The 11,909-nt window shown below is 39.0% G+C and overlaps 2 protein-coding genes across 2 annotated transcripts; one reads left to right on the top strand and one right to left on the bottom strand.

Annotated features, from left to right (window-relative positions):
- Positions 1–14: 14 nt before the first annotated feature.
- On the bottom strand, positions 15–2,031 carry LOC106931241 (uncharacterized). The gene is made up of 2 exons (XM_015009241.2): positions 1,655–2,031; positions 15–1,565 (listed from the first exon to the last, which is right to left on the bottom strand). The coding sequence occupies exons 1-2, from the start codon at positions 1,729–1,731 to the stop codon at positions 917–919; spliced, it is 726 nt and encodes a 241-aa protein (XP_014864727.2). The 5' UTR covers positions 1,732–2,031; the 3' UTR covers positions 15–916.
- A 3,510-nt stretch (positions 2,032–5,541) lies between these two features.
- cntf (ciliary neurotrophic factor) lies at positions 5,542–10,845 on the top strand. Its single transcript, XM_088004452.1, has 3 exons — positions 5,542–5,936; positions 8,354–8,656; positions 8,735–10,845. The coding sequence occupies exons 1-3, from the start codon at positions 5,832–5,834 to the stop codon at positions 8,903–8,905; spliced, it is 579 nt and encodes a 192-aa protein (XP_087860578.1). The 5' UTR covers positions 5,542–5,831; the 3' UTR covers positions 8,906–10,845.
- Positions 10,846–11,909: the final 1,064 nt, after the last annotated feature.

Here is an 11,909-nt window from a genome sequence, read left to right as displayed (position 1 = left end):
AACGTGTTCAGTCATTTTTAGTTGAAAACTCAATGTTTATTTTGTTTTTTTTTTTTTTTAGGGACAGGAGACATTTCAATTAGAAATTCATAAGAAATAATTGCTTTATTTAACAGAGGCAATTTTTTTTTACTGCTACAAAAGTCATCTACAACATTTATGTTAATTCTGATACATTAATGTAAGCAAAAATGCATAAACACATGCTGGAATGAAGCAGAAGAGGCTCATTTTGTTCCTCATATATAAACAACTGTAACACAATTAGCTGATTGTTAGATCCATCTTCTCATTTTACCAGCCTGCAGATTAACAGACATCATTCCCAAAGTAAGAGTTGTGTTTCTTAGGCTTTTAATATAGTCTCTTAACTGAGGAGAAAGTGTTGGAAGTTTGATTTCAGCCAGCTGACCAACAGTGCACAGCATTACATAAGGAAGAGGCAGCGCTGTGTTAGATCAAACTCGTGACTTAAAACCTTGTTCGCTACTACAGGTTCTTGCAGGTGATTCATACAAAGATTTAAAATACATTTTGATCTGAAGGTTTTATTAAACAAAATTATTTTTATTGTTGCTATAAGATACCCTTGTGGAAATGATGTAACCTTTTTATTAATTTTGATACATGCAGTTTTTTCTTGCATATCTCTAAAAGACCTAGGAACAGTTAGAATGGAAATTTACATGGTTTTCAAGCAGAATTTTCTTAAAATTTGGTTTACCGCAATACTGGTAACTAGTGCATGCCTATACTCACAGGAAAGGATGACAAATTGGTCCATGTGTAAAGGAGAAAAATGAATACAGCGACAAAGGGACATCAGTATGATGTCTGGTCCAGAACTCTGCCTCCATTACTAATTTAAGATGTAAAACTTTACAAAATTAGTTATTCCCAGTGGATAAACCTGTCATCAGGACATATTAATCCGCTCTCTGTCTCTCTGCATAGTATATTGCTTCAGTGCTCTTTTAGGGGGAATCAAAGAGTTACTCAGTCCAACTTTCCTCTTCTTCATCTGCTGCTCAGCCTCTTTTTCCTTTGATTCCTGCTGAAAGCTCTGGGATCCTCCCACCGGTTCTGGTGTCTCCTCACTCACAGATGGATGAGAGTCGCTGGGAATCATCGCCGTCTGGAGGTCACTGTCGTGAGCAAACTTGCATTTGATGCCAAACCTGCACCTTCCGTCCTTCCTGTAGGAAACGCAGACCTTTTTGCCTCCTATCTGGGAGGGTCTTGCCTGCATGGTGAGTGGAACGTGTTTCTGTAAAGCACTGAGCTTCTGGTCGGCCTGTGCTTTGAATGGGTTGGTGAACACGCTGCTGTCAGACGAGGCGTTTAGAGAAGGTGGAGGTAACTTTTTAGGGGTGACAGAGTGTAAGGGGGGTGGAGGCAGGATGGGCCGGGAGGGTGCTGAGGAGCCTAGCGTTTGGGGATGAGGTGATGATGATGAATATGATGAGGGCTCCTGATCCTCAGAGTCCGACTCACTGGATGCCGAGCCAGACTCCAGTAAGAAGTTGCGGCTCTTTTTGACAGCGGTAGCATCATCTTGAAGAAAGCTTGAAAACAAAAAAAAAACAAAATCTGATCATCACTAATCAGAATACCAGCAAACCTATATTATCAAATGATAAAAGCGTCCACTCACTCAGCTTTCCTGCTGTTTACGTCTTCCTCCTCTTCATCACTGCTGGAGGAAACTCCATAACCAACCAGCGAGTTCATACTGGAGCTAGCTTGTTAGCATGAGCATATGAGGTCGGTTTCAGGACAGAACAGCGACAATTCTGTACCACAATAGTTGCTACCCACTTTAATATTTTAATCTATGAAAATAGCCTCGCTGAAATACGTAAAATAATTTCTTTCACCGTTTTGCGTCCAAACTGTTTGCTGTGGGAAATGTAGCTGGAGCAGCAGATTATGTAGCTTTTCTGTTATTTACGTTCTTCTGGGCATCTGCACTGACACCTACAGGAAGGGCGTGGTATAGCACTCCTTAAACCGAGCAAAACTAAATACACTTGGTTATTATTTTCTCCCCAAATAATTACAAAAGAGTTGCAAAAATATCCACATCCCTACACCCTCACATATTTTAACTTGTCAATTTACTATCCACAAATTTCAATTTATTTTATTGATGTGATGGTGATAAGTCGGTATATAGCAGTGCATCAGTGTGTAGAGAAAATGAAATGATTTTCAATTCTTTTTTACAAATAACATCTGAGAACCATGGTGTGTATATCTGTGTAAACTCCGTCACTTTAAAATCCATTTCAACCATCTTCAGAAGTCACAGTATTAGTAAACTTGCCTATAATTTATTCTTAGTTTTGTGAAGGTTTTGGAGGTTTGATGTTTGACAAAATTAGAGAAAAATAGTATAAAAATATCTTAAGAAGTAAAGCAGTTTATTAGAATATTGGTTAGGCTCCCAACAGGCTGAATGGCAAAGTGATAATGCAGAGAAGCAGCCAGGAGGCGAAGGGTAACTCTAGAGGAGCTCAGATGAGAGAATCCACTGTCAGGACATCTATTATTTGTGCACAGAACTGTGACTCTGTGGAAAGACTTGGAATTTGCTGTTTTACAGACAGTTAGGAGAGCTTGACTTTTTTTTTTTTTTTTTTAAAAGAAGAACATATGGGCAACATATCAAATTGTTAGATGTGCAAAATATTTGGGTAATCAGAAAAAGATTAAGATGCAATTTCAGCAAAAGGGTGGTTTTACAAAGTACTGAAAATTTAAATGCACATGAAACTTTAAATTTCTATTCATCAAACTTTGAAAAAGTTTTTTTTTCAACGTTACAATTACACACTACCTTTGTCAATTTATCATAAAATCTATGATTTTATGTTTGAGGTTGAAATGTCACTTATCAGAAGGTTTAATCTAAACGTTTACACAAAGCACTATATTTACTATATCAGCTTTTGAGTATTAGTTGAATTCACTATTGAGGTTTTAGTTTGCTTGTTTTGTTTTTGACATTCTAGGAAAAAAGTACAAATAATGTCATTTAAGAATTTGTCCTACAACTTTAATCACTTACTCATGTTGTTTATTTTCTATAATTTGCTTATTGTCAATTTAGGAAAGCCTTACAGGCTGGTAGAAACAACCGGAATGTTTTGTCAGATCAGAGAGGATCACCAAGAGGAACTTTGTACAGACTCACAGAGATCGTCTCCTTAAAGGGGACATGAACTAGATCCTTTCTTTGAAAGGGTCAGGGGTTCTAGTCATACACACCATATGTGCACTGGACTCGGCTCATGTCATTTTCCTCGTAGAACCGTGTGTATGTATGTTTATTCTTTTTACCACAGTTGAAAATGTTTTCCTCTCCATTACAAATACCCGTTATGTGTCTCTATGAATGGACTGTTTTTGCTGACAGATCACATCCTGTACCAATGTGCTGAGTCACCAGAGGAAAATTTCTTTTTTTTTTTTCATTTCCACTACAGATCACTATCCAATAAGTATAAAAGTCATGGAAAGTCAGCTATCGGAGCCAATTTTCCACCACAGCATGTACCCAGGCCTTTCCTGCAGGTTTAAATCCAGAATCCCGCTCAGCTGCTATTGTTGTGGAATAAGTCTGCAAAAAAGATGCATATATGACACTTCAATGAATTCTGTTACACAAACAGAGAACACAAAACCCCCCAAAGAACTGACTCTGTATTTAATAAATACAAACAATAAGACTTAAAGCTATGACTGACTAGCTAGTGCAAAAAATGCCCTTTTGTTTTTATTTCTGTTTCTAAACAGACCAAATTTATTGTAAGTTTTAATGACAAATTATAAGTGATAAACATATTTACCTTTTCCTAAAGTTAAGATATTTTATAAGTCAGTTTATTTATAAAGAGATAATTCACATCAAAACATATTTTACCACAGAGCACTACGAGGGAAGGAAATAAAAATGTTCGGCTTTAATAAAAAAAAAAAAAAAAAAAAAAAAAAAAAAACAATAAAACCTTAATGATTCAAATATAATATTTTTCTTGACAAAATATCTTTTCATCCAGCTAGCAATGCATTTCATTCTGTATTTCCAGTTTATTTACGGTAGATAAATAAGATATGTTTTATTACTTATATCTTCTGTGCCTTGTTTATTGGCAGCAGCAGCTAAAGAAAGCGGAAGATACTTTTTTTCTTTTGATAACTGCCAGAGATCAAAGCAGTCTAGATGTTCCGTCCACCAGAGGTCACTGTTTTCCTCAACTCCACTCCTTCTTATTAATAAACACAGTTGTCCTAACAACTGTGTTTTATCTGACACTTTAAAACAGCAATAGTTGCAGTCTGCCTAATACACAAGAGTGGGCATTTACACAGATTAGGAGCGACAGGTGTGAATATTTGATCAGCTCTGTCAGCCCAGACAAGACAATCCACATAAAATCTACTTAGAAAACCATTTTTTTCCCCCTCCCACACGTCAAAAGTGTGTTTTATTACAGTAAAACACATAGAACTAGTTTCATTTTGAGTGACAAATGTTAAAAGTTCAAGGAGTATTAATACTTTTTCCAAGACATGCATTTGTCTGCTGAACTGATCTGTCAGTATGTATGTCCTGCTTAAAACCGGGTCTCTTGCTGTTTATCACAAATAACAGGAGCTGCTAACAGGAACTAAAATAAGCACCTGTCTTGGATACTCGCCTGCAGTGTGGTCACATATCATTAAGGATAGTGAAAAATTGGAAGCATTGTCATGCTGTGTCATTAATGAAGAGCAGCAGCAGCTTCCCTGCTGTAGCCGGAAACATTTTCTAAGATAAGCTCTCAGTCCTGTTTATCATAAAGGAGCAGGAATACAGAGGAAGCAGCGTGGAACAGCCCACACAGGAATACACTCAAATTCAGATCATTCTCCCAGACTTTGTCACTACCAGTAAATCAGATAAGCTGCTCATGAATTAGTTGATGAGCCCCTCCTACAGAAGTGCTTTACTGACTTTTAAGGCAAACTGTTTTAACATTTAATAAATTAAAAAAAAAAAAAAAAAAAACACCTGTCCCCAAATAGTTAGCAAAGGCCCTGCAGATATAGAAAATATCAATTTTCTATATCTTGTGTGAACTCCAGAGTAAGCCTAATCTCCACAGTAAATTAAGCTTGGATTATATTCTATGAATTGATTAACCCTATTATTAAAAGACACGCTCCTATCAAGAAAGAGGAAATTTAAAATCACTCAATTTCAAAATGAGCTTACGCTACTTGAAGCTGAGCACCTTTGTTTCAATAGACGATTTTACAGATATTTTAATGAAGATGCTGTCTGAATCCTGCATTTTTCAGCTAAAATATGTAGTGCTAAATTTTATCCAATGTACATGTCACGATAATTATTTTTCATGACCTCCACAGTGTTGCAAGTTTGTTGTCTATTGTAATTCTGTGCTCTTACTACGCACATCATTTTGTTTCCAGAAACATCTGTGGTGGAGGGTCACCCTCTATTAAATGTCTATTTAGCTTGCCGTACCAGTGAGTCGCGTTGAATTCTTGCAGTTTGGCTTCAGGTTCTCGGGGAAGAGGCGGAGAGTGGACAAGCAGCTCGGAAACAGGAGCAGCTGCTTGTCCAAAGCACGGCGTCTAACCGGAAGACGGGAGGAGGACTCCGACTTTAATTGGACCAGGAGTGAGTGGGAACAGAGGGAGGAATGTGACGTCACTGCGATGAGAGAGAGGCGTGCGCGGCTGTATAATAAAGGCAGACCTGTTGCTGGCGTACTTTTTTACTGGGACTCCCCCTACTGAGGTGAAAGACAAGGGAAGGTGTTATGGCTGGAACACGGACCAGAGGAACGAGCAGGACCACGGCGGCCAAAGTAGCTAATCTCGCCGCGCTGGTGCAGTATGAGTGCACCAACTTACTGGTCCTCTATGTGAGTAAATACTATTTAAATAGCTACTTTCCTCTGGCGGTAACTTTCCAGCACGTCACAGTAAAGTCGCTTGCCTGACTCCCTGTTTCTGTGCATTTGGGAGTGGGGAGAGTTGGGTCAAGGTTTAAAGGGAAATTAATGGGAACTTCCCTGTGGGCGTGTGTTTGTGCATGCATTTCTGCATCTGTGTGTGTGTTTGAGGATAGAGCGTGTTTTAGTGAGAGGGAACAAAAGAGTGATGACAGACTTTTGAGTGCAGAAGTAATGTGAGAGAGAGGAAAGTTATGTTTTAGTGTTGCAGAGAGAGAAAATGTGTTGAGTGCAACAGGTCAGAATGAACAGTGGTAGGTGTTTTTTTTTTTTTTTTTTTTCTTCAGTCACCAGCTTATAGGCCGTCCTTTTCATCTCTGTTCCATGAACTTTTGCTTGCCTGCTGTTTTTTTTTCCTTCTTTGTCTGAAGCCAGTTCATTCCTTCATCCAGCTTTGTTTCTTGCTGGAACTCAGGGAGTGGCCTGACATGTAGCATCACATCTACAGAAGTCTACTACACAAACTTGTATTTTACCAGGCTTTTACAGTATAGACCAGCACACAGTAAAGTACTTTACTGCGATATTCCTAAATCTGCACGTGACCCTGGACAAATCCGTGAACATTGTCAAACATGGTGGTGGCAGCAGCATGCCGCAGAGGGCTATTTCTAAGAGAAATTGATCAGAGTTAAATGAAAAATGGACGAAGGTAAAGGCAGAGAAAATCTGAAACGAAAACTGTTAGAAGCAGCAGAAAGCCAGCAGTTTGACAACAGCAGTCAAACTGCAATAGATCAATCTAAAGAACAAACAGAAATTAAGCTGATCAGATAAACAATAACGCAAAAAATGTAACCACAAAAATTCCTGATGATTTTTTTTTTTAACTTCCCGATGAGCATTATTTATTTTTTTTCCTCATTTTTGAGCTTCCATTACTTTAATCTGTACACAAATTAATCAAATTATCCATTTAATTAACTTGGAACTTCTCTGTTATTATAACCATATAGCCAACAATATAATTTGCAGTGATCCGTGGAAACATTGCTTCCAGCTATGCAGCAAATTCCTGAGGTATCCATAAAAGTCTGAGGTAACACTTCCTCTGCAGTCTTGAACCATAAATTTTCACTTCCTCCTTGACTTTCGCAACAGATGGCTCACAGCTGACCTCTTCTTCACATCAGAAACATGGGAGCATTTCATGTCGTTGGGTGGCTTTTGCATCACAACGAGTACAATGCTCCACATCCAGCTCCATTGATGCCCCTGAGCGGCACCATGTCGTCATCAGCATGTGGTGCCGGATGTGACGTTATTCTAACATATGCATTGGGTTCCAAAATTATTCATAAACCTTGAATTTGCGCACATTTTTATCACTTTACAATCAGATACTTTAATTATTTTTATTTTATTTGTATTTCCTTGAGTTTCTATGGCAAAGTTCATCACTGTAAAGTGTCTGTTCATGTATTCTGTTTACATGTTATGGGATTTTTTTTTTAATGTCTGTATGAATTGCAAAAGGTCCATTAGATGAAAGGATTCAGAGTAAGAAAACATGTTTGAATATTTTGCTCCAACTTGCCGTTGTTAAAAAAAAAACCTGTCCATTCAAAATGTGGGTCAGGATTTTCCAGAAATGCGTTGTAGAAAATGTATTTCTGGCCAAAATTTTAATAACCACGAACCATATGTTGATGACGAAATGTACTTTGGTCATCAACAAAAGTAAATACAAATTAATCAAGACTCGTCTTGGTTTTTTACCAAGACTCTCGGGTCCGGGTAACGACTGACAGCGGTTTCAAGATGATTGCTCACTTCAGTTCCTCACAGACATGCACTGCGTTTTCCCTCCTCACGCAGAGTTTGAACTTCTCTGTGTAAATTACACTCGGCATGGTATGTTTTCTTTCTCATTTGAGTCCTTCTAGATTGAGCTCTGTAACAAACATTGTAAAATCTAAAACATTGCAGTCTCAGTTAAACACAAGAAGCAATTTAAGCTTTTATTAAATCAATGTTTTAGTAAAAGCTCACGACTCGAGATGCCTGACGTATTTCTTGATGATGCATCATGTTTGAGATTTGTACCGTGCTAGCTGTTTAAATGCAGACTTATCCCTGTGAAGTTAGTAATTTAAATCAGCCAAGGCCCTGCTGGAGCTGAGCCGAGTCCTGGGAATGAGGTAAAGCGAATTCCTATCGCGTGAGACCAGAGTTGCGTTTTGTTCTCATCTTTGGCTATCGCAAAACAAAACCCAGCTGCTGTCAGTCTTTACAACGAATAAAAACCATTTATCTTGAACTGTCCCCTCTCTCTCCTATTCTCTGATATCTTTGTTTCTTTCTTTTTAATTTCCTGCGTCCTCAAGAGGAAACGGGAGAATCTCCCAGAAGATGTGGCCAGTGACCGTCTGGTGTTCGTCTCTCCTCCTTCCTCCCAGCTGGACACCAGGAACAAACTACTGAGCCTCCACTCTGCTTTGGATAAGTGCCACAGCCTGCTGGAGAGAGCCATCGCCTTGGAGAAGGAGGACCTGGACGGAGATGAGACGGGAGAGTACGAGAACGGGAGGAGGAGGCTGAAGGATCAACTGCTGAACCTTTTGAGAAGCACCGAAGAGCTTCTCAAAGCAGCTGGTGGTCAAACCGTAAGGAACCTGGACGGCTCGGAGGTAGGCGTCGACGTCACTCAGCACAGATGTTTTGGATTAGAAACCGAAACAGAGCAACTCTTGTCTTCTCACTGGCAGCCGTATCGTCCCAGCAACGTGTTCCACCAGAAGCTGTGGGTGTACAGCGTCTTCACGGAGGTGAAGCTCTGGAGCGAGACGGCCGTCGCCGTACTGCAGGAGCTGCAGTCTGACGCTGCGAAGGAGCCGTCAAAGAGGAGTAAAAGAAGCACAAGAAGCACTCGGCGATGAGACGGCCTGTGGGGGGGGGGGGGGCGGACGAGGAATGTTCTGAGCACTCAAGATTGTTCATTGCAGCTTGGCTATGGAGAGAAACGGGCTGATATGAAGAGGAAAAGGGTAAGGATCAACTAGAAGAGACATGGATCAATGACGAGAGAAGAGAAGTAGTATTGGCTGCTTTTTTGATTTCTTGATACCTAAAAGTAATATAAAAACTCATTACCTCAAGTGGAAAAAAATAGACATGCGAGTAAAATACACCTATTTATTTATTGCTTATCAGATGAACTGTAACAAGTATCCAGAATTGAAAGGCAGTTTTTCTTTCTTTCTTTGCACAAAATGGAAGTGATGTCATAACTTTCTATTTTTCTCTTTTGAACTTGTATGTTTCTGTTCTACACTCCTGTGTTCTGATACTTTGGAAACAAAGCTGGGAGGCACTGCGGCTTAGAGGGAGTCAGCAAGATTTTCTGATGTTGTATTACCCCTTAATTTTTTACAACATCTTAGAAAAGTAGTCACACACTTGAACTTTTTCACTCTGATGTATTTCATTGGAATTTTGTGCAAAAGTAGTTCATAAACGAGTTGAGATAAATACAGGGCAGAAATCCTGTTAGAAGGTGAACTTGGCTTATAAAGACACCAAAAATGGTTTAGCTCAGATATATGGGTTATGATGGCCAGGTCAAAGTCCAGACATGGATGATGCGGGGTATCTGTGGAAAACTTCAGTTGATGTTCATAGACACTCACTATCTCTGCACACAGAATTTTGCATGCAGGCTTGAAAAATTAAATGTTTGGTGACCGGAGCGCTTCTCTTTCCTTTTGTTGGTGTGTCTCAGAAAACGGCACAAAAAAGATTGTGGTCATTACGGTAGAAAATATGAAATGGTTCAAGGGATGGGAATAGCTTTGGGAGGCACTTTGAAAAGTGTACAATGTGCGATTTTAAGTTCTGCAGTTATAGTTGAAGGAAAATTGTGCAACAGCACCCTCTAGTGTTTCCTTCTCTGATTTCTTAATTGTCCCCAACATTTCTCCTTATCTCAGTGTATTGTGTCTTATGACTTTAGTGTTTTATAATATTTAAATATTTGAATAAGAAGGGAGAGTGAGATAAAATTAAATGAATGAAAAGTTAAAATTGGAGAAAAGCAGATATTTCTTAAAACTACGTTTGTTTTAGGAATGTCGACTACTTGGCTTGATAAATTTGCACAAAGCTGTAATTTATAGCAATGGTCAAAATCCACGTTTTTAATCTACTGCACATCTGGGTGGGTGAAATAATCAACTAAGCAATATGATACATGGAAATGCTGCAGCTGAAATGAATGGGAAATGACTCAACCATGCTGCTGTAACCTGGCAATCTTATCTGGGCTGCAGTTCTAATTAAATTAGCCTCAGCCAAAGACTCCGATTGTATTTAAATATGCATGAATGTTTGGCGTAAGAGAAGATGGTGTGAAAAGGACGGAAACCTTTAAAGCGAACACCTGATGAGCGCACGCGTTCGACAAAAGGAATAGCAAAGACCCTGAGAATTAAAAGGTTTCTGTTGGCAAAATCGAGACAAGGGGACCAATTATGTCTGAAGTTCTTCTGACAGATGTTCTTGAGATATGTTTGTTTTCAGCTGATGGTAGGGGCACTGGAAGTACGACTGCTTAGGTGAGACAAGGAACTGTTGGTTCTGGAGGCTGCTCTTCAACGTGCTGTGAGTCGCCACCATTCGTTTCCAAAAGGGCTTTGCTGGAGCATCCTCAAAAGCTGAATATTTAGATCATAATCTTGCTGCTTATGTCATAAATTGATCCACACACATACTCATACCACAACAGTTGTTTTTTTGTTTTTTTTTCTTTAACCGTCACAGTTCTTATCAATTTTCACATTTGGACAATTTCATCTAATAAACTAAATATAGTTTAACGTTTCACGATGTGCCGTCTCTTCATTCATGGAGTGCAGAAGAAGAGTTGTCGATTGCTATGGTTGAGCAATAGCTCTGGCTTCCCCGAAAATACAGTTTTACCTGTGTAACATTTGTTTTGGTGTCTGTCTGCGTCGCAAAGGTAAGCCACCAAATTCCTCCTTCCTTCTTTTTCCTTCCTTTGGGGGAACACTGCATGTGAACCTGTTCCTCTGGTAGCTTTTTACTAACAAAACAAATGAGAGAAACTGTTCACAGCTCACCGATGAACTGGAAATGCCAAAGACTCAGATATCGGCTTACAGAAATCTAAAAATGTGTCTTCATAATGCTGCATAATACACAAAAACTCCAGAGTGTTGTTAATGCTACATCTGTGCCCTTATTTGCTTTGCAGCATCTTGCTAACCTGGTGGAGCTCTACTTCTCCTGGCTGACTAAATAGTGATGCAACATAAGCAGAATGTGTCTTTTTAAATAACTTTTTTCTGAAACTTCTCTGTTGAGCTTCAAACAGACATGATGGATATTTTTTGCAATCATCAAGTAGTCCAGCTCCACCACCCACCCACTGGGTTACAGGATGTGAAATGAAGTCTAAAGGCTCATCGCTAATTCCCTTTGTTTTCTTGTTGATTTATAACTATATTTATTATTAACTGTTTATTATGTTTTATTTTTACATCTAGGAAAAAAAAATGATTACAGTGAGATTTTGTAAAATATTTTCTCACAAAAGAAGTTTCTTTTTTTTATTTTTATTTTCTTGGGGACGCTGTCTGATCCAGAGGGAGCTATAGCACCCCCTAGTGTCACCCCAGAGTCACAATTGTTGAGAAGAGTAAATGATACAGGTTTTTAAGTCAGTATCCAATAACGACACAGATTTTTTTGCTAGCTGACTTTCAGAGAGTCACTGTATGCTCACTAAATATAGAGACAGTCTTGCTAAGTTGGCAACTCTTCCTTGAGGGATTTGACTGTAATAGATAACTCCTTTCAATGCAGAGGAGCAGCAGCTCTACTCTGCACTGATCCACACCAGGATCAAACGTCTTATTTATGATG

The sequence above is a fragment of the Poecilia mexicana genome, unplaced genomic scaffold, assembly GCF_051168715.1.
Source record: "Poecilia mexicana isolate PSO_F unplaced genomic scaffold, ASM5116871v1 scaffold_1, whole genome shotgun sequence".
Taxonomy (NCBI): Eukaryota; Metazoa; Chordata; class Actinopteri; order Cyprinodontiformes; family Poeciliidae; genus Poecilia; species Poecilia mexicana.
Note: the sequence above shows the minus strand (reverse complement) of the source record. Positions and strands in the feature narration are given on the sequence as shown.